The following is a 22,669-nucleotide window of genomic DNA, read 5'->3' on the forward strand; positions in this document are numbered from 1 at the left end:
AATTTATCAGGGGCTGGAGGGATGGCATAGTGGTTAAGGCACTGGCCTGCAAAGCCAAAGGACCCAGGTTCAATTCCCCAGGACCCACATAAGCCAGATGTACAAGGTGGCACACACATCTGGAGTTCATTTTCAGTGGTTGGAGGCCTGAACGTGCCCATTCTCTCCTTCTCTCCCTAAGTCAATAAATGAATAAAAATAAACTTAAAAAATTAATTGGGTCACAAAAAAAGCAAAGTAGAAAGCATATATAATGCATATGTGATAATAAAATAAAACAAAAGGGGCTGGAGAGATGGCTTAGTGGTTATGCGCTTGCCTGTGAAGTCTAAGGACCCCGGTTCGAGGCTTGATTCCCCAGGGTCGACATTAGCCAGATGCACAAGGGAGCGCACGCATCTGGAGTTTGTTTGCAGTGACTGGAGGCCCTGGCGCCCTCATTCTTTCTATATGTCTGCCTCTTTCTCTGTCTGTCACTCTTAAATAAATAGATCAAAGTAAGCCAAAAAAAAAATTTTTTTTAAGAGGGAGAGGGTCCCCATAGGAGTCTTGCAGACCACTGGTGTCACCTTTCTAGAAACAAGAGCGCTGTGAGCCACGTGCTTGCTGATTCTAATCCGTTTTTCAGACATTCAGGTGGTCCCATGGGGGCACTCAGGAAATGTACTGGTTTCAGGACCACAGTGATATCAAAGTCTGATTCCAGCTGTGCGGTCCTAGCTTTGAAAGTTTTTGTCCCCTTAAGCCTAGCTCTAGGTGCTGAGTATGAGAACCTCCAGGCCCAAATTTGGGGGATCCCCTCCTACATGCTACAGTGTTTCTGGTAACTAATGTGTGGTTGTGGCAACATAGTTGGGTTTTGCTTTTTGACACAAGGTCTCGCTCTGCAGCCCAGGCTGACCTAAAACTCACTATGTAGTCCAAGCTAGCCTCAACATATTATAATTTCGTTCCATGGTAAAATACCGAGTGTATTTTTGCAGGCATAGGGACCATAGGAGCTGGGGAGGGGATACTCACCTGTATGAGTAACCCAAGATTGCCTCAAGATGTGGGGTTGACTAATTGCTTGTCTTCATGTCACTTTTTAAAAAATATATTTTATTTATATTTATTTATTTTAGAGAGAGAGAAGGGAGAATGAATGGGTGTGTCAGGGCCTCTAGCCACTGCAACAGATGAACTCCAGACGCGTGCACCATCTTGTGCATCTGACTTATGCGGGTCCTGGGGAATTGAACATGGGTCCTTAGACTTGCAGGTAAACCATCTCTCCAACCCTCATGTCTCTTATTTGCTGTGTGAATCTGGCCGGTGAAGGAGTGACCTTCAGAGGAGAGAAGGGAGCTGTATGGAAGACCTAGGTGTGCTCATGGTGGTGGGAGATTCCAGAAAGGCTGCTTGCTGCAAGGGATGGAGGATGCTGGTCTTGGGAGGGTGTTGCAGTCAGGTTCGCGTTGCTGGTAGAAATCACCCAACCAAGAGCAGCTTGTGGGAAAAAGAGGTTTATTCTTGCTTACAGGCTTGAGGGGGAAGTTCCACAATGGCCGGGAAAATGATGGCATGAGCAGAGGGTGGACATCACCTCCTCGCCAACATAAGGTGGAAAACAGCAACAGGAGAGTGTGCCAAACACTGGCATAGGGAGATTGGCTATAACACCCATAAGCCTGCCCCCAACAGTACACTGCCTCCTGGAGGCGTTAATTCCCAAATCTCTGTCAGCTGGGAACCTAGCATTCAGAACACCTAAATTTATGGGGGACACCTGAATCAAACCACCACAGAGGGCACGCCAGATAGACAGGTTGGTATCTGGGAATACTCCTGGTGCTTGGATCCTACCTGCCAGCAAGGAGACAGAGATGGGGCTGGGTTGGACCTCACCACCCCCACCCCCACCCCCACCAGTTGACCTGGACTCCTAAGAGGTCGCCTGCGTTCAGGTCTCCGCGTCTGCTCTGGGCCAGGCTCTGGGGACACACCTTGCACTTGTTCACTGACTGCTCAGTCTTATCCTGTCAGTGACAGTTTGAGGAGGTGTTCGAATGCATTTTGACATAATAGTAAGTGCCCAAGGTAGATGTGCTGGTCAGGACTCTCTTGGTGACAAGGTTCATGTCAATGTGCCTTTAAAAGAAGAGGCAGGGCTGGGGATGTAGGTTAGTTGGTAGAGTACCAGCCTGGCATGCACAGAGCCTTTCCGACATTGCAAGAGCTGGATGTAGCGGTGCATGCCTGTAATTGCAGCACTTGGCCGGTGGAGACAGGATGATCAGAAGTTCCAGGTCAGCCTGGAATATATCAGGTGTCTGTCAAGCTTTTGGTTTTACTTTCTTTTCTGCTGATTTTATTTCCCAAGTCCATGTGTCCTAGATGGTGTCAGGTACCATGTAGGGGCTGACGGTTCATGAGTGGGCAGCCACTGTAGAAAGGGAGTGAAGGCAGGCAAAATGTGCCTCTGCTTACCATGCTGGGCTTCAAGCCAGAGGCAGGGTCTTGCTAGAAGAGAGACTTGGGAGGCAAGCTCAGGGTGTGAAGTCAGGACCCCTGTTGGCTGACCTTGTCCATCAGCATCATCTCCAGACCCACACTGACCTGCTCCTTGCAGCCTTGGCACAGAGCCTGGCCCAAGGCCAGGTGAAGGGCAAGCACAGCGGCTGAGCAGGACTCGGTGGCAGTTCACAAGGCTGCAGCTGCTGGGGACGACCACCTCGGCTACGTCCGTACTGAACATGGCCTGGTGTGTATGGGGGGGGGCAGGTGGCCTGCAGTCCCAGGCCACAGCCGCTCAGAGGTGGCATCACATTTCCAGAGGCTGTGCTAAAAGGCATGATCAGGGCGCTACAATAGTGGCATGACGGTTATGGGAGAAACCAACCGCTTTCTCCCCTCCACGTACTCACCAGGCTGTCCCTGCTGAGAATAAGTGATTGTTGAATGCTCAGCCCTAAAGGGGACATCTATGGTATCCCCTCCAAGGCTCAGGGAACACTGTGGAAGAGGGGGCTGAAAGCATGTAAGAGCCAGAGGATGGCGAGAAGTGCCATGCAACACTGCCTCCGAGACATGACATGCCTGTTGCACTCCTGAACTCACAACGGCCGTTGTTACTGTACAATATTGAGCCCATCAACAGTCCATCATTGGTGGTGGAGGAGCTCATGGGGTCCGCACCCCTCCCTGAAGAGTTCTTGACAATTAATGGTTGCTGGGAGAGACAGAGACATTTTCTTCACTGTGTAGACACTGCTAAGTTGTCCAGACCTCAGTGAATAACTCCTCACCCATTCTCATGTAAGTAACTCTCATTAAGCTGAGTGGATCACAAAAGAGAGAGAGAGAACAGGCATGCCCACCAGCCATTCAGCCAGGAAAGGCTCACCCAGGTGAAGACCAGGGGGTCAAGGGCAAGAAAACAGCAAGGGCAGGACCAGCCTGCCAGAAAACTGAGAGCTGACTTTCAAACAAACGGGAATGACCAGCATTCTAGGTGGTAGAAAGGACAGGGAAGAGGGGCTTACACGTGCATGCATAACAACTGTGGGTCCTTTTCTGTTTTTCTTTGAGACGAAGTCTTGCTGTTCTCAAGTGATTCTCGTGCCTCAGCCTGGAAAGCAGCAGGGACTAACGGTACATGCCACTGTGCCTAGCTGACTCTGTATGTTGAAGAAGACATGCTTCCAGGAATGGGTCAGAATGTTTAGCCCAAAGCCGTCCTGAGCCTGTCCCTCTCATCACCCGCATGTCCAGCTGGTGCCTTCCTGTTGCCCCAGTGCACCTAAGTGCTGGCCCATTTGCAGAATAGCTAGCTAGCTCGTGGAGCTACAGAGTCTTTCATAGCGGGATGGGTCCCCCTGCCAACAGGGTTGTAGCTACTGTTGTCTGCCAGGGCCTAGGTTCCCTGGCCATCAGCAGGGCCAGAGGAGCCACTTTTCACAAATGGCCCTGGAGGCCATGACTGACCTGCAGCCCAAATCCTCCTGTTCTCTCCAGAAAGAAATCCAAACCTCTCACTTAAGACCTTACAGGATCAGAGCCCAACAACCTCTGGATTCATGGCCAACCCTCTCTTTCTCTCTCTTAGAGCTCGAAAAAATCCCAAGTAGAAATCGTAACTCAGCCGCTGAGCTGTGTGACTTTGGACAGATCGTTCAACTTCTCTGAGTTACCTTTTCCCCCTAATAGGGGGTTGGAGAGGTGCCTTAGTAGTTAAGGCGCTTGCCTGCAAGGCCAAAGGACCCACACCAGCCAGATGCACGAGGTGGTGCATGCGTCTGGAGTTCGTTTGCAGTGGCTGGATGCCCTGGTACACCCATTCTCTCTCTTCCTCTTTCCCTCTCTCTGCCTCTTTCTCTCTCTCTTTCTCTCTCTGTGTCTCAAATAAATAAGTAAAAATATTTTTTAAGTGGCCTTAGGAAAATCTGTTGCTTCAGAGTTTTAAGGAGCCCCAATAAGAAGCACTTAGTGGGGGTGCTTGCTTGCAAAACCTGCTGGCCTAGATTCCATTCCCCAGTACATGTGTTAAGCCAGATGCACAGAGTGGCTCATGTGTCAGGAGTCTGTTTGCAGTGGCAAGAGGCCCTGGCCTCCTCATACTCTTTCTTTTGTAAATAAATATCTTTTTTATGTTTTATTTAGTTATTTGAGAGAGGGAGAGATGGAGAGGCGGTTGGGGGGTTGGAATGGGTGCACCAGGGCCTTCAACCATTGCAAAAGAACTCCAGATGCACGCACTACCTTGTGCATCTAGCTTATGTGGGTCCTGGGGAATTGAACCTGGGTCCTTCAGCTTTGTAGACAAGCACCTTAACTGCTAAGCCATCTCTCCAGCCCTTAATGATTTTTTTTTAAAGAAGCTTTTAGTGCCTGTCAGAATGCAGTAAGCCCTTAGCTGCTTCTACCACCACTCATCACCACTCTGGAGTCCCCTGCCCGTGGAGGATCCATCCAGGGGTCTGGAGAGAGCAACTCTGTCTGGGGTCCCTGCTCCTTCACTGGTCCTGTCTCCTCAGCCTGGCCCCACATGGCAGCAAGAAGGACTTCTACTCAGTGCCTGGATGCTCAAAGCTCCATAGCTTTCTCCTCTGCTTTCAGGAATGAGTTAAGTCATGCCGAGTTGGGTCTGTTTCAGGTCGCATATAATCCGCCCTGTGATGCTTATCGTGTTTCTGGGGCAGCGTGCCTCCCTCGGCTTTGCAGGGTGGCAGCAGCCGAGCCCGCCATAAAGGGGCTGCAGTCTATTTACAAGCGCCCTTTAATGCCTTGTGGTCTTGGCTTCTCCAATGGGGGTTTCCCTCCTCCTCCTCCTTTTCCTCTCTCCCCTTTCATACGGTCACTGGTTTGGCTTCCCCACTGCGGTTTGGATGCCTCACAGAGAAGTCAAGACCGTAGAATTTATTCCAGCACTCCCCTCCCTAGTCCTTGCCTACCAACTGGGCCAAAGCCCCGGGAAGAGAAAGGAAGCCTTGCTCTAAGAGGAGGACACCTCGGCTGGGCTTCCAAAAAGCCGACTGTGAGCTGGCTTGGGCCTGAACTCTCCTCTGGCCTTGCACCAGAGCAGCAGACCCACAAGCCCTGTGGAGGGACCTGGGGGGCGGGGAGGGAGGATCACCACTGGCATGGTGGTCTTGCTTGCAGCAGCTGGTGGGACCCATGCTCTGGGGCCAAGGGGACTTTGGTCGCATGGACTCTCCCATCTCCCACCTTTCCCACCCTTCCTCTCTCTGAACCTTTGCGTTTCCCAGAGGTCGGAGGTGTGCTGTCTCCGCCTTTCCCCAGCTTGCTCTCCAACGCTGTTCCGAGCAGAATCTACTGACAAGGCCCAGCCAGAGGTGTGGCTCGCCTCGGAGTGAAGGCCTCCTTATCTCCCTCCTTCCCTCTTGGTCCTCCAGGATGAGAGAGGGAGGAAGATGAGGCCTCCCTCCAGTTGGTATACCAGGGTCCCACTCTGGGCTCCCCTTTGTTTCCCTCATTCCTGACGTGATCCCTTAGGGTCCTGCTGGTATCATTGGGCTGGGCCATCTCCAGCTCCTGACTCACAGCTGGCTGAGGTGAGGGGCTGAGAACTCCCACCCTGGACCACCTGGTCAGTCCTGAGAAGGGTCTCCTCACACCAGGCATGGGCTTTTACGCAACGTCCCCGCCGCTGCACCCTTGTGCTCCTGTGGCATATGAGCAGTGAAGTGTCAGGCAACAACAGCAATTTTAAAAAAGGCTAAGAAGCCGGGCGTGGTGGCTCACGCCTTTAATCCCACCACTCGGGAGGCAGAGGTAGGAGGATCGCTGTGAGTTCAAGGCCAGCCTGAGACTCCATAGTGAATTCCAGGTCAGCCTGGGCTAGAGCAAGACCCTACCTCAAAATAAATAAATAAATAAATAAATAAATAAATAAATAAATAAATAAATAAATAAACCAACAACAAAAAATGGTTAGATGCCAAAAGGCAAGGACACTAAATCTGCGACATCAGCAGCGTCTCCAGTGTTTTGTTAAATCACCTTTTATCCCCTTGGCACGGGCCGTCACGGAGCTCTGTCCTGGTGATGCGCAGTGTAGCTGGGAGGTGGCCGCGCTGTGACTCCAGCAGTCCGGAGGAAGGGGAGCTGGAGGCTGGGAGCGGCAAGTGCGTGTGCCCACAGGTGCTTACCGTGTGCAGCATGTGGGCGGACGGGGGGAGGGGCTTCAGATGGCACGTGGAAAGGCGTGCTGTCCCGGGGGAGTAGGTCACGCCTGATGTGACGCGCTTAGGTGATCCCCTGTCTCACGTAGGCAGGACTGGTAACGGTACCGTGGCGACAGGGAAGGCAGTTACTGCAGCCGCTGCTTGAATGACCCAGGTCCCCACATTCCCTTCTCTCTGGCGAAGACTGCTTCCTGGAACCACTGGGGCTCTCCCTGAAGGAATCTACTTAGCCAGAAATAGCAGAATTGATGTCCTCAAGCAGCCCTTGGTGACACAAGGGAGTTGGTGGGCCACCACTCCAGCCTCTCTAGCCTCAGTGGAGAGACCCCTGAGGGATGTTCTGTGTCTCCTCCTGCAGCTGCCCCTCAGGACACTCTTCTGACCGTCCCTCCCTGGCCTGCCTGGCCTCCTCCCTCCCCCAGTGATGCCTCGTGGGATGTCCTTCTTCAGAAGTGACTTTCACTGAAGCCCTTGCTTCCAGGGCTGCTGCTGAGGGGACAGCCTAATACAGGCAGGTGCCTGTTGGGCGCCTCACTTGGACCCTCATGGAGACTCATGGGGTAACTTGTAGTCCACGTGTTCGTTCAGAGCAAATTGAAGATTAATCAAATGTTCTTAATTAGGGCTACTTTAATCCAAGTGATGAATTCCCACCCCCACGTAGTTTAAATGAAAGGAGAATTTAAGCCTGGCATAGTGATGCATGCCTGTACTCCCAGCACTCCGGAGACAGAGGCAGGGGGATCACTATAAATTGAAGGCCAGTCTGGACTATATAGTAACACTTGATCTCCCCCCACCCAAAAAAATGCAGGGGAGGGCTGGCTTAAAGCCAAGTCAAAGGACCTAGGTTCAGTTCTCCAGTATCCACGTAAAGCCAGATGCACAAGGTGGTGCATGCATCTGGAGTTCGTTTGCACTGGCTCGAGGCCCTGGTGTGCCCATTCTTATTCATATTCTTTCTCTCTCTCAAATAAATAAGTAAAATTTTTTAAAAAAATTAAAAATGTAGGGGAGCAGTGGTAGGTGGGAAGGGGGGAAGAAAGTTTACTGTTTTACTTAAGTGCAGTCCCGGGGTGACCACAGACTCAAAAATAGCTATATCCAGGTGCTGACATAATGTCCAAGGAATCTGTCCCTCGCCATCTCTTGTCTCTGTTTCTCAATCATTCAAGAAGTATTTGTTGAGCTTGTCCTTCGTGTCAGGCAAAAGTGTCCTTCTCTTGCTCCATTTTCTTCTCGGACAGTAACAAAGTGGGCCACTGGAGGCGCCAGGCCTCCATCTGACCAGGTTGGCAATTGCGGTAGTAAAAAGGCTCAGGGTGGATCTTCATTGGCACAGATTGGGTCCTGCCCGTCCTTGGGCCAATCGCTAGGCTGAATCACATGCTAACCTGTTGCTAGGTGGTGTGATTATGGGCACCACAAGGACTGGCAATGAAGGAAGACGTCTCCAAAGGGCAGAGGGGCAGTCTGGGACAAGAGGCACCTGTCATAGCTCTAGGTGAGCCCTTCATCACATGCCAGGTGCTGTAGGCCGCTTGATTGGTCACCAGTCCTGTGACACACGCAACAGACGGTTGTGAGTGCCTTGGGAATGGTGAGTACTTTGTAGATGTTTCTAGAAAGCTGACGGTTATTTCCTGATCAAGCAATCCTCAAGCAAGACCTTCTGAAGGGGGGACATTAGTCCTGGACATCGATGTCCACTGGGCACACAAGTGTCCACGTGTAAGGGTTTGACACCAATGTGAATGTAGAGTCTAAATCTGACAGGCTGAGCTGGAGTCGTAGAGGAGTAGAGCCCTTGCCTAATGTGTGCTAAGCCCTGGGGTTCGATCCCCAAGAGGGGAGGGTGAGGGTGAGGATGCTGAACCAGACACACTTAACAGCGTAGACAAGGACCATGCACTGCTGCGCTCGTGCTGATGGAATGTGACTATGCACTGGCGTGCTCGTCATGACTAAGTGAGGAAGGCCCTACTGGAAACGTCTGAGAGGCTGGGACGTCCTGCAAGCTCTGCCCATACCTGTAGAAGGGTGTCCCAGCCTGCTGGCAGCAGCCTAAATGGCTGCAGGCTTTTTGTACAGGGAGGATGGGAAACAGTCAGGCTGGGACAGCTATGATCCCTTGGCATTACGTGGCCCTGCCCTGGAAGTAGCCACCCACCCAAACTAAGAATAGGAACTGCCTGGCTTGGCAGAAAGGAATGCCGATTTCTCAAGGAGGGATGGGCCCCGAAAACAAAACATAACAGGTGGGTGGGGCCATACTTTATATTTACATCTGAGGTCACCGGAGAGCCACGCCCACAGCAAGCATTGATCCTGCCTCAGACCCAGACAAGGTGACTTGACCAAGTAGTTCATAGAAGCCCAAGATGGCAGCTTCCAGGGAGAAGCCCTGGGCGCTCAGCCTTGGGCGCCTCCTGCCACCAGGGAGAGGTGACAGCTCCTTTCTTGTTTCACTGACAGAGGGTGAGGTGGTAGAAGGTGTAGGCCAGCTGAGAGGCTGCGAAGCCAGGGGGAGGAGGAGGGGAGGATCCTGACGGCAGCTTTAGCCAGAATCACCCTGCTCATGAGCCTCTGTCTTCCAGGCAAGATCCTCTTCCGGAGGAGCCACATCCGGGACGTGGCTGTCAAGAGGCTGAAGCCCATTGATGAGTACTGCCGGGTAAGGCTGGCGCTGGGAGCGGGGAAGGGTGGACCTTCTGCCCAGGAACCTTCCACCTGGGAAGGAGGCTGTTGTCACAAAACCTTTCTGGGGCCTCGCATTTTGGGGAGTGGGAGTGGATGTTACTTTGGGAGGGTCACCCCCTCCTCCCCAGGCTGAGCCATCCTCTGGGGACACAAAGGTTCACACCATAGGCTCCACTTTTAGAACATCCAGGATTACAATACACTGTGTAAATTAGTCCCACCAGCTTGGGAGCTAAGTTAGGGGCCTCCTGCTGGAGGGATTGTATGTGCGGGGTGGGGGGGGGCTGCATTTTGCTGGATGTAGGACTATCTTTGAATTCTTTGTTTGAAGTGTTGTCAGAGTCAACACAGCGACATCCAAAATGGGCACAGTGGAATCCAAAATACCTGTTTATTCACATAAGTCTTGATAGATACAAGTGTCTATATGCACAGCTATGGATGCAAATGCTCTCTCTCTCTCCCTCTCTCTCTCTGTCTTTCTCTCACATACGCATGCCGCTAGAATAGCCAATGTCAAAGAGCAGCAGACAGGAGCAACGGTAATATAAACCAGAGCCCATTTGTATTTTTGCCTCTGTGTGTGTGTGTGTGTGTATGTGTGTGTGTGTGTGTGTGTGTGTGTGTGTGTGTGTGTGTATGCGCGCACACGTGCTGTAGCAAAACCCAGGGACTCAATATGTTGCCTTTCTGTGGTGATTATGATGTTATGACCTAGGACCCCTGAAGCCACCCTTAAGTGTCTTTGACACCTGGGTGGCCAGCTAGCTGGAGCTCTGAACCAGGCATTGTGCATGAACTTGATTTCCTTGAGCCTCAGTTTCCATGTCTGTCCAGTAGAGAGGAGAATGGTCCCTCTGCAGAGGTGGTTATGGATGAAGAGCGAACTGACTTGTATTAGCATTCAAGAGATTCTTTTGTAATTTTTTTTTTTTTGTGTGTGTTTTCTTTTTTTGAGGTAGAGTCTCGCTCTAGCCCAGGCTGACCTGGAATTCACTATGTAGTCTCCTGGTGGCCTCGAACTCACTCTGATACTCCTACCTCTGTCTCCCGAGTGCCGGGGTTAAAGGTGTGAGCCACCACGCCTGGCTCAACAGATGCTTTTTGTTATTCTCATAGGGCACACACATTTATATTAAGTTAGCAAGTAAATACAAAGTGTTATTAGGGGCTGGAGAGATGGCTTAGTGGTTAAGGCATTTGCCCAAGAAGCCAAAGGACTCAGGTTCAATTCCCCAGCACCCACTTAAGCCAGATACACAAGGAGCACATGTGTCTGGAGTTCGTTCACAGTGGCTAGAGGCCCTGGTGTGCCCATTCTCTCTCTGCTTTCAAATAGATAAATGTTTAAAAAAAAGAAAAGAATGTTTTAAAAAAGTATTATTAGGAGCAAATAAAGTGCTGAGAGTATTTCAGTGGTAGAGCACTTGCCTGCTATGTGTAAGACCTTTGAGTTCCATCCAGAACATTGAAAACAACCAAATTAGCCAGGCACAGTGGCACATGCCTTTAATCCCAGCATTCGGGAGGCAGAGGTAGGAGGATCGCCATGAGTTCGAGGCCACCCTGAGACTACATAGTGAATTCCAGGAGAGCCTGAGCTACAGTGAGACCGTGCCTCACACAACCAAAAAAAAAAAAAAAAAAAAGAGGAAGGAAAGAAATTCCCACAAATGTTTAAATCAGAATCAAGTTAACTGCCATGCCCATGCCTCTGGGAAAACAGGCTCTCCCCTACATTGTCCATGGAGCCCAGGCTTGGGTTTTGTGCAGGCTGTGCCTGGGTCACGTGTTCTGCTCGGCTGTAAAGGCCCCTTGAACTGCCTGGAGCCGGTTTCCCCTCTTCTTTCAATCAATATTCTCTTTTCTGTTTAATGGACATTCACTGTTTCTAGTTAAATTGATGGCAGCAGCCGAGATTTTAGTGCCTTGTCCTCCTTTCCCAGGAGCTTGAATGGATGGGCAGAGCTCATGGAGGAAGGGCAGCGGCAGGAGGAAGCCTCTTCCAGCTGGGGTTTATGGCTCTGGCCGGCCTGGCCTCTGGAGCTGGGAGCGTTTGCAGTTGACTGTGGAAACCCACCTCCTGCATCAGCCAGAGGAGGAAGCCCACATTACTCCACCTCCTGGCATTGGGCTTCACATGAACACTGCTCAGAGTAGGTCCGCAACCCATCAGTCACCTGTTAGGCAGGACTTTACCGTGACAGGACACCCGAGTGTACTGCGGGCTGACTTTTAGCTCTGCTGAACTAGATTCTGATTGTCTGAGACCTTCCGAGGTCACTGGGGATGCGCCAGCGGCAGCAGTCCATGGTGCCTGCCACAGTTGTGCCACCGGATGGTCAGATCTGTGACCCCCCCCCAGGGACTGCCCACAACAGCCAAGCTTTGCCTGACCCTGTCCTGTTTGCCGGTTGAGTCAGGATCTCACTGTGGAGCTCAAGCTGGCCTCAGTGTTGCAAGAAACTTCCTGCCTCGGCCTCTCCAGTGCTGGAATGACAAACATGGAGCCACCACACCGGATGCTTGTGCTTCGATATGCCCTGTGCAAAGCCCCTGGGGTCCCTGAATATCCACCTTGGCTTAGCTAGCTAACAATCTAGTTACCTTGGACCTACTTGGACAATATAGGAACATAAGCTGGGATTGGAAGAGTTTGAGGCCACCCTGATACTACATAGTGAATGCCAGGTCAGCTTGAGCTAGGTGAGACCCTACCTCAAAAAAAAAAAAAAGAAAGAAAGAAAGGAAGGAAGAAAGAGAAAAGAAAAGAAAATTGTGACGCTAGCTTTACATACAGACATGGAAAGTGTGACATTGCAGTGGACTTCCTCTTTGATAGCCGACTATTCTGAGAGGCAGTTTTACAGCCCAGGTCTGTGTATGGGTGTGATGTGCATGTGTGTGTATTTACTTCTTTGAGATATGTTCTCTTGTCAGTCCAGCCTAGTCTTGAACTTGCAATATAGTAGAGGATGACTTTGAACCTCTGTTCCCTCTGCTTCTACCTCCCTAGTGCTGGGATTGCAGACTTGCAGCCTTACACTTGATTTGTTTTTAAATGATTATTTTTAAATTGTTTTTATTTGCAAGCAGAGAGAGAGAGAGAGATAGAAGACAGACAGGCAGAGAGAGGGAATGGGCATTCCAGGGCCTCCAGCCATTGCAAACGAACTCCAGACGTGTGTGCCCCTTGTGCATCTGGCTGGCTTACATGGGTCCTGGGGAATTGAACCTGGGTTCTTTGGCTTCACAGGCAAACACCTTAGCTACTAAGCCATTTCTCCAGCCCTCGATTTATGTTTTATGCAGTGCTGGGGTGGAACCCCAGGACTTTGTGCATGCTAGGCAAGCGTCGTGCACCCCCAGCTCCTCGGAGCCGATTTTTAAATGTGCAGATGGGAAAAGCACCACGGGAAGCTTTATCAAGCGCCAGCCAGTGATTGTTTGATGTGGCATTTGAGAGCCAGGGGTCTATCAAGGGGCTGCAAAGGCATGTCTTCAGCTCTATAAATTAATTTCATGGCCGCGTGGTGAGGAGGTTGCTATGTAATGGTTCTGGGACTTTCGGAAGGCTTTCATCTAGCCGGCGGGACGGAGCTGTGCCGTAGGAGTTCAGGCTAACAAGTTCACACGGGACTCACTCGCTCCGTGAGACACACATTTGCAGAGTTTATCCAGGGGATAAAACAAATGTCCCGGCGGGAGGTGTTCAGGGGAAGGAGGACATTTGAGACTGGCCAGCTCATCTGTGACATGTTCCTGACAGTTACATGCATCTCCATCTCCTGGTGTGTGCGGTGAGAGCATTTTTGCTCTCCTGGAACACAGGGTTGTTTTTATTCTTCTGTCCATGACATGCTTCCTTTCAGCGATGAGGAGAGAGTGTAGTCAGGGGACCAGAAAGTCACAGCCCACCAGGAAATAAGCACCAAAGGACTAAAGCTTTCCCAACCTCCCCCTCCCTGGCCTCTCCATCTCCCAGCCACACACGTTCGATCCCCACATCCCAGTTAAAAAACCAAGGGTGTGGTGGCGCACGCCTTTAATCCCAGCACTTGGGAGGCAGAGGTAGGTGGATTACTGTGAGTTCGAGGCCAGCCTGAGACTACATAGTGAACTCCAGGTCAGCCTGGGCTAGAGTGAGACTCTGCCTCAAAAAAACTAAAATAAATAAATAGATAAAAAGAAAACCAAGGCAGGGCTGGAGAGATGGCTCAGCGGTTAAGGCGCTTGCCTGAGAAGCTCATGTTTGACTCTCCAGGTCCCATGTAAACCAGGCGCACAAGCTGATGCAAGCATGCAAGGTTGCACATGCGCACAAGGGGACGCATGTTTCTGAAGTTCGATTGCAGAGGCTGGAGGGCCTCGTGTGCCAATTCTCTCTCTCTCTCTCTCTAGCATTAAAAAAGAGAGAGAGAGAGAGCTGGGCATGGTGGTGCACGTCTTTAATCCCAGCATTCGGGAGTCAGAGGTAGGAGGATCACCATGAGTTCGAGGCCACCCTGAAAATACAGAGTGAATTCCAGGTCAGCCTGAGCTAGAGTGAGACCCTAACTTGGGGAAAAAAAAAAAAAAAAAGGCCAGTCTGTTGGGCTTGTCACCCCCTCCCCAAAAAATACAAGACCATATGTGGTAAACCTAGTCCTGAGTATTGATGTCCCACTGTGGGGCTTTTCCTTTGCATCCCATCACTGGCTCGGAAGGTGACCTCGTTCTTGTGGTCTTGGTTCTGAAGTGAGCTTGAACAGGAAGTGCTTTAAGTGAGGTAGACTGAGGCACAGGAAAGCTCACTGCCCCGCACACGCAAGTTGTCAGGTTGTCTTCCCCTTAGAGGGCCCAGTCAGAAGAACCTGGAGGAATCTTTCTGTCCGTGTTCCTGACAGGCTGTGAGGGGGCTTCCAGCCCGGGAGAAAGCCACTTATGCGCCCATCGTCTTTCAAGGCCCTGGAGGAGGCCTGACGCCAACGCTGACTCCCGAGTCTCCCAGCCAGTTCCTTTGTGGAGCGTGGGGGACTCTGAGGACGTGGGCAGCCTGTCCAGCCCCCAAGAGGGATCCTCTGCTGCAAGCAGGTTCCGTGGTACAGTGACCCATAGGTGTCCATCCCTTTGAGTGGAGGGACTCCTCCGAGCCACTTCACTCTTCCTGTCCCCCCTAGCAAGCAGGAAGCTGTCCTCCAGCGGTGTCCAGCTGCTGTCTGCTGACAGGAAGATCTCAGGAGAGGAACCTGGACATAGGTCTTAGGACACAGTGTCCTAGGATGGATCCCTTGCAGAAGAGCTCTAGTCGCCCCCAAGAACTAGACACTCCTTATGTTAGCGCCGAGCTCCCCGCATGTCCGCCTGCACTCCCTTGTCACCCAGCCTCAACTCAACAGGGATTTCAGCCAACCTGGCTTCTTCCCTGAGCTCTCTCCCACACCTCCACAAGCTCCATTCCTCCCACTGGGCAAGGGGCCATTCTCTTGCTGTCTCTCTCTTTCTCTTGGCCCTCTTCCCTAAAGTAAGGTGCACATTTATACTATATCTCTATCTGTCCCATTTGCCTCTCGTCTTTTTTTTTTTTTTTTTTTTTTTTGAGGTAGGGTCTCACTCTGGGTCAGGCTGACCTGGAATTCACTATGTAGTCTCAGATGGCCTTGAACTCACAGTGAGCCTCCTATCTCAGGAGAGTGCTGGGATGATTGGTGGACGCCACTACGCTTGGCTTGCTTTCATTTTTATCTATGTATCTTTCTCATTTTTCTCTTTCTCCCCAACCCCTTCCGGGTTCACGTCCGGCACCTCTGCCCCTGCTAACCTATTGCATGCTGTCACTTCTGTATTGGCTGCTCTGCAATCCATCTCCCATTTTCCTGGCTCCTGGCCCCTCCCTCTTTTTAAAAATATATTTTATTTATTTATGTGAAAGAGAGAGGGAGAGAAAGAGACAGATAGAGAATGGGTGTACCAGGGCCTCCACCACTGCAAATGAACTCCAGACACATGTGCCACCTTGTGTATCTGGCTTACGTGGGTTCTGGGGGATCAAACCTGGGTCCTCAGGCTTTGCAGGCAAATGTCTTAACTGCTAAGTCATCTTTCCAGCCCCATTGCTCCTCCCTCTTGCCTAAAACTCCTGCAGGCTCTCAGCCGTTAATAAATTCCCTATTCCCAGAAGTATGATCTCAGTCCTATGGTTTCTGGACCTTCTAACAATTTACTTTTCAAAACTAGTGGTTGCTTGTGTAAGCTCAGCCCTGGCCTTGTAAAGACTCAATCTAAAAAACATAATAATAATAATACTGAGCATGGTGGTATGTGCCTATATCCTAACAGGAGAATCAGGAGTTCCAGGCCAACTTTGGCTACATAAGACCCTGTTTGAAAAAGAAATGGGGAAAACAAAGAAGAGAGAAAGGCAGAAAGAAAGGAGAACGTTCTCAGTGTGAGATGCTGGAGTTTGCAGAACTCCCATGAGCCTCTAGCTTTCCATGGGGCAATCTAGGAGGAACAACTTGCAGGTCAGAGATAGACCCCAGCGGGCTGGAGGGATGGATTAGCGCTTAAGGTTTGCCTGCAAAGCCAAAGGACCCGGGTTCGATTCCCCAGGACCCGCGTTAGCCAGATGCACAAGGGGGCGCACGTGTCTGGAGTTCATTTGCAGTGCCTGGAGGCCCTGGCGCGCCCATTCTCTTTCTCTCTGTGTGTCAAATAAATACATAAAAACAAAATACTAAAAAAGAGAGAGAGATTGACCCCGGGGCTGGGGTGACAGTGCCCCAAGTGACTCCACTCAGCCCAGAGTGGAGAGTTTCACGGGCATGGCATTTTCAAAGCAGAGCATCTGATGAGTCGGCCGAGGCCCCATCTCTCACTGCCTGTACCTCCTGTGTCTAAGCGGAGCCCGTGTCCTCCCTGCGCCATCCCCATGGTGTGCAGGTGTGCAGGGGGGACCCGGAGCCCTGGGACCAATTAGCTCCGGAAAGGGGACCGACTGCCAGGACTGGTCAGTCATCAGACCTAGGTGGCTCTTTAGTCCCCCAGGCTAGGCACCCTCTGTGGCCTTTCTCCAGACCTGCTCTCAGCAGACAGGCTCAGCTAGAAGGGGACAAAGTCACTCAGTGCGTCCCCTGTAGGGACCATGTGTGAGCAGCTCAAGGGCGGAACCTCCCCACCCCACTCCCTGTCTCCCTGCTGAGGTATGAGGTCCTACTCCACCTTGGCCAGCCCTGAGGCCTCAGGGCCCTCTGACCTTACCTGGGCTACACCCTGTAGAAAAGGTGCAGAGACCTCACTGATGACGGGCGGTGTTGCTCTCGGCCTCACACAGCCCCAGGAGCTAGAAGGATGCGCAGGGCCTCTTTAACCTGGTCTGCCCAACCTGGTTCCTCAGCTGTGCAAATACCTCTGAGGAATGCTAGGGGCAGGGAGCCGTTGGTCAGGCAGAGCCCTGGGACCTGGACGCAGACTTTGGATGTAAAGTGTCGCTACTTACTGTGGTCTTGGAGGATGGTTTAACCTTTCTGGGCTTTCGCGTCTTCAATGAAACGCCAATCATCGTCTGACCCTTCTCTTAGAGCTGGTGTGATAACTACACGAGCCAGACTCCCAGGACCTTCTTATGACTAATAAACACTGGTCCCATATGCTAATGAGCATAGTGATCACCAAGCAAGGATGGCAGGGCCTTTGTGGAACCATTTCGTATGTACTCATGGAAGTAATTTTACTTTGGGATTCTAGAGCTAGTCTTTCTTTTTATAAATCACCTTTTTAAAGTTTTATTTACTTATTTATTTTATTTGACAGAGAGAAAGGGGCAGACAGAGAGAGGGAGAATGGGCATCCCCAGAGCCTCCAGCCGCTGCAAACGAACTCCAGACGCATGCGCCCCCTGGTGCATCTGGCTAACGTGGGTCCTGGGGAATTGAACCTGGGTCCTTTGGCTTTACAGGCAAACGCCTTAACCGCTAAGCCATCCCTCCAGCCCCTTTCTTTCTTCTTCTATTCTTTTTTTTTTTTTTAATCCTAGCAGAATTTACAACCAGAGAGATGAGGTGAGCTGCCCAAGACCACACAGCAGGTTTATAACTGCAGAGCCTGAGTTAGAATTAATGTCTCCTGACTCACGTTCCAATGTTCCTCTCAAGCGTGTGTCACGGCTTTCACCTAAAGAATCATGATGACAACGACAGTCATGTAACAACTAACCTGTGTGGTATGGGGCGTTTGCCACCTGAGCACTGTGCTGGGCTCCTGGGCTTCGTCCTGTCACCCTCCTCACAGTGCTGGTTACCATGTCGTATCTACTGCGCTGAGGTCACAGACTCAGCATTGCATAGCCAGTGAAGGGCAGAGTCAGGACTCAAACCTAGGTCTGCTTGGCTTGGCACCCCGCTTGGCATGCCCTGTGAACGCCAGCCGGCAGAACCTAAGACCCGAGCTCGGGTTTGGGCCCCCACCCTGCCCTGCTGAGCACGGTAGAGCTCAGGGCTGCCCTGTTCTGACTGCCTGCACGGCCTGGGGACAGGGCGCTCAGCACCAACCAACCTCTCCTGCCAAGTGGTTTTGGCCAGAACTGGGCTTGGCAGTGGCTCTGAAGGAAGCTGCTTGTGGGCTGGGAGCCTCTGTCAGCCAGCAATCAAGACCGGTCAGCCCCCGACGGGCTCCTCGGGCCCCTCTGTTAAGTCAAGATGCCGCAGTTGTCCCTCCGAAAGGCTTCTTTGTCTGCCGCCCGCATGTCCTCCGGTCCGAGCGTGGCTCTCGGGCTCTGAGGACATGAAGAGCCCTCTGTTCGCCGTGGTGTGGGTGCCTGATGGGCCCTGTACTGAACTGGGAAGCCAGGGTGTCCTGGGCCTGCTGAAACCTGCCTTAGGCTACCCTGCCTTCTGAGGTCGTTCCAACAGCGCTGTACCCAGCCGCTCCTGGTGATGGTGTCCCTCTGCCCCCGCCCCCCGCCCCGAAGCCTTTGCTGCCCAAGCCTGGCAGCCTTCCTCCTCATGCTTCTGTCTCCCTCCCTCCCGCCCTCCCTCCGTTCCTCCTTGTCTCTTTCCCTCGGCCCCTCTCTATGTCTCTGTTCTTCTCTTCATCCCCCTTCCTCCTCCTTCTCCCCTTCTTGTGGGGGTCGTGGCATGCATGTGTGATCCTTGGGAACATGACTGCTTTGGGACAGCTTCCTCCCGTCCCACATATGTTCTGAGCATGGGGATTCAATTCTGCCACTCACTCACTCCCCTTTTCAAAAATTACATTTTTGGGGCTGGAGAGATGGCTTAGTGGTTAAGCGCTTGCCTGTGAAGCCTAAGGACCCTGGTTCGAGGCTCGATTCCCCAGGTCCCACGTTAGCCAGATGCACAAGGGGCCACATGCCTCTGGAGTTTGTTTGCAGTGGCTGGAGGCCCTGGTGCGCCCATTCTCTCTCTCCTCTCTCTGCCTCATTCTCTGTCGCTCCCAAATAAATAAATAAAAATAAAAATTTTTTTTAAATTACATTTATTTATTTATTTGATAGAGAGAATGAGAACGTGCCAGGACCTCTTGCCGCTGCAAACGAACTCCAGACACATATACTACTTGGTGCATCTGACTTCACGTGGGTACTGGGGGATCAAGTCCAGCCAGCAGGCCTTGCAAGCAAGCACCTTTAACCACTGAACCATCTCCCCAGCCCCCACTTAAATTTTTGATAGCTCCACCCACCCGACAGCCTCAAAGACCTCGTTATAAACAAAGGCTTGCATGTTCTGCCAGGAAGACACGGAGTGACATGTGATTTGATGTGCTGTCCCGCGGGCACACATCTCTGTCACGATGGAGCACGGCCCGTGTGCAACAGACTCTGAGAAGTTCTAGGTACTGTCATTGACTGGAGATGCTGGAACCCGGCACAGCATCCTGCACGGAGTAGTTGCTCGTTCAGTGTTTGTTTCTCTTTTTTTCTGCTTCCTGGTTGTTTGTGAGACCCTTGAAAAGCCACGGGCTCTGGGCAAAACAGCTGAGAGTTAACTGCAGGTTCTCCTATTTGCTGAGGTGTGGGCTTGCCAAATCGTGTCCCATCTTGCCTGGGTGTGGGTTTGGCATGGAGAAGGCCTTTTCGTGAGATGCCTAGAGCCGGTGACAGACTAGACTTGTCTGCCCAGCTCAGAGAATAATCAAACCACCCTTCCCTCTTCCCCGTACCGTAAGTCAGTCAGTGCAACCCAAGACCACTGAGCTTCTCTTTGGCCTCATTATCCTGCCCCACCGCTCCTGGGTATTGGGCTCTGGACAGCAATGCCTCTTGTTCATCTTCCTTCATTCACTCATTTATTTGTTCAACAACACTGAGTTGGAGTTGGGGACACTGTCAACTATAGTCCCTTTCTGCACAGAGCTTCTGTTCCTGTGTCCTCTCTGCCCCTCCCATGGGTGGCTCGGGACAGCCAGGTGCCCCCCCCCACTTTCCTATCTGTAATGTAGAGCGGGGCCATCCTGAAGATTTCCAGGGGCCACTCGTGGAAGACCAGTGGGTTGATAGGGAGCTGGGTAGCTCATGACATGGGAAGCAGGTCATGGTGTGGAATGGACACACGCCAGCATGTGACAAGGTCCCTCATGGTGGATCCATCGCCTCCATCACACTCTGGGTTTGGGGACTCCCCTACCTGTGGGCTTTTTTCTTTCTTCTTCAAGCTCTATTCTTGGGTTCCCTTAACCCTGATTTGGCAGTGACCTCTCTTGACAGTTTCAAGGGACCCCTCCTTGCCCCCTGTATTTCCGTGGGATCAGGACCATGCTTCACCCCTCGCCTTCCACCACACCTTTTACGCAGGGCTAGGCCCGGGGCTCCCGGGCACCCTGGCCACAGAGCACTGCCTCCCACCGTCTTCTCGCTTCACTTGAGCAGCAGACTCACTGTCCCTGGATGACAGGCCACCGTGCCCTTGCCTTTCTCCGCTCCCCAGCTGACGTAGTTGGTCCGTCTACAGTGTGTCTCCGTGAGCCTGCAGGATGAGGTCCTGACCGTCCCCTCCCAGCTCCCTCGCTCCCTCCGCTTTACCACCTTCATTCAGCTCCAGCAGGCAGCCATGCTTGAGCGGTTTGCCCCATGCTGGTCAGTCCAATGCTTCCCATCCTCAGAGCCTCAGAACCCTTCCCGAAACGCCTGTCCCTGTCTTCTGAGGCCCTCTCTGACTGTCATGGCACTCTACTGTCCTTGGTAGCTGCTGTCAGCCTGTCACTATGATTGTGCAGTCGGCGCCTAGGGAAGGTGACGATGTGGCACCCCTGAAGGCTGGTAGGGTTAGCTCTCGTTGGGTTAAGGCTGGGGACCTGTTCTGTGGGCGGGAGGAAGTTCCTTCGGGGCTCCTAAGGAATGAGCAGCTCTGAGGGCCTAAGACCCGGGCTCGGTGGTCACTGTGTCTTGCTCGGTTGGCTGGGTGTTTAGGATTATTGGTGATTTGGTTGACTGGATGTATTCATTGGCTGGTCGATCAGGTGGTTGATTAGTTGGCTCGTTAGGTTTGTGGTTCTTGTTTTGCAGGTTTTGAGATAAGGTCTTGTTAAGTAGCTCTAGCTAGCCACAAACTTCTGGTGATCTTCCTGCCTCTGCCTCCCAAGGGCTGGGATTACAGGTGTATGTCAACCACACCCTATTCCCTCACCCCATCTCCTGGATGTTGGTTGGTCGTCGTTTTTTTGTTGTTGTTGTTGTTGTTTTGTATTTTGTATTTTATGCCTTTTTAAAAATTTTAGACAGAATTAGAGTTGGCACAGTAGGGCCTCCAGCCACTGCAGATGAAATTCAGATGCATATGCCACCATGTGCATCTGGTTTACGTGGGTACTGGGGAATTGAACCTGGGTCCTTAGGCTTTGCAGGCAGCACCTTAACCACTAAGCCATTGCTCCAGCTCTGTATTTTTTTTTATTTTTATTTTGAGACAGTCTTATGAAACCTAGACTGTCTTGAAAATGTGTAGCTAAGGATGACCTTGAGCTCCTGGTCCTTCTGCCTGTACCTCCCACGGAGGGATTAGGGGCTTGAAATTGTTTCATCACTTGTCTGGTTGATAAGCTGATGAGGTCTCTGTTGAGTGGCTGGCTGTGCACGGTCCCCGAGCTTTCCTCTGCCCTGTCCCTTACTGATCAAGCTGATCTCAACCGGGTCATTGTACCAAACATCCTCTCTTCCTGTCTTTCCTCAGGCGTTGGTCCGGTTGCCTCCCCACATTTCACAGTGCGATGAAGTCTTTCGGTTCTTCGAGGCCCGACCCGAGGATGTCAACCCCCCAAAAGAGTGAGTAGTGGCTCCTGCCTCACCCCGTGTGCTCGGAAAGTGTGGGCTAAAGCCCAGGCCACTGGGGGGACTGAGCATGCTGGCCAGCGAGAGTGCATCTCCATGTGGGGAGCAGGTGTTCCTGCAGACTCACAGTTCAGGGCTGTTACAGAGCAAGTAAACAAGAAATTAGAAAGCTGTGCTGCTGTTCAGCTCCCAGCTAAATACAGGCCCTGGTGCCATGCAACTGGACGACCACAGGCTTCCCGGTTGCTTTCATCTGTTAACGTGTTGCAGTTGGCACTGACTGTCCAGAATGGGAAACTGTGGCCCAGTGACGTAGGTGTATTCCCAAAGCCATAGGGTCAAGGATGTAGTGGGTAGACTTGAACTCAAGCCCCCGGTTCCTGGTGGCCCAGCACTGGCTGTTGTTTCCATGCTCAGAGAGCAAGGGGGGACCTAGTGAGCTCTTTTCCACTCTGGAGTCAGGTTGCTGTGGGTCTGGTTCCCCACGTGTGACCAAAGCCCATCCCAGCAGCCACCTGTCTCCTCAGAACCGTTCCCTCACCCTCAGTCCCACGGCAGGTTCTCATAGAGTCAAAGTACCAGGATGGCTGAGAGAGAAGCAGGGGGAATGAGTACTGGGTAGAAAGGAAATAACGGGACCAGGGACTTGTTTGGAAAAGGTGAGCGAGGCAAGGTGTGTTGTGTAACTCCAGGGGCACCTTCCAGCCCGTGCTCCGGGAATGGTGCTCACAGAGCCTGTCGAGTGCACGGCCTGTATACCCATCTATGACGGGTCCTATCCTACCCAAAGGGACCTCTCTCTTTTTCTTCATGCTGTAAAACTAAAAGCTTGAAATGGTCTGGGCTCCATCAGGCATGATGGCTCGTGCACATAATTGCAGCACTCAGGAGGCTGAGGTAGGAGATCCACTGTAAGTTCAAGGCTAGCCTGAACCACAGAGTGAGTTTCAGGTCAGTCTGGGCTCTCTAAGAGAGGAAGAAACACTAACATAGCTCAAAGGCTCCCTGAGCCCAGCAA

At 51.9% G+C, this 22,669-nt stretch overlaps 1 protein-coding gene across 4 annotated transcripts in view; it reads left to right on the forward strand.

Annotated features, from left to right (window-relative positions):
• The window catches only part of Sh3pxd2a (SH3 and PX domains 2A), a 256,313-nt gene that overhangs the window by 103,555 nt on the left and 130,089 nt on the right, over positions 1 to 22,669 (forward strand). For 3 of the 4 annotated variants that reach the window (XM_045142193.1, XM_004659376.2, XM_045142194.1), the window contains exons 4-5: positions 9,284 to 9,360; positions 21,554 to 21,645. In XM_045142193.1, the coding sequence (XP_044998128.1) occupies positions 9,284 to 9,360; positions 21,554 to 21,645 (169 nt within the window). The remainder of the gene's footprint in view (positions 1 to 9,283; positions 9,361 to 21,553; positions 21,646 to 22,669) is intronic. The other variant, XM_045142196.1, reaches the window with a different exon arrangement.

This window comes from Jaculus jaculus, chromosome 1, assembly GCF_020740685.1.
Source record: "Jaculus jaculus isolate mJacJac1 chromosome 1, mJacJac1.mat.Y.cur, whole genome shotgun sequence".
NCBI lineage: Eukaryota > Metazoa > Chordata > Mammalia > Rodentia > Dipodidae > Jaculus > Jaculus jaculus.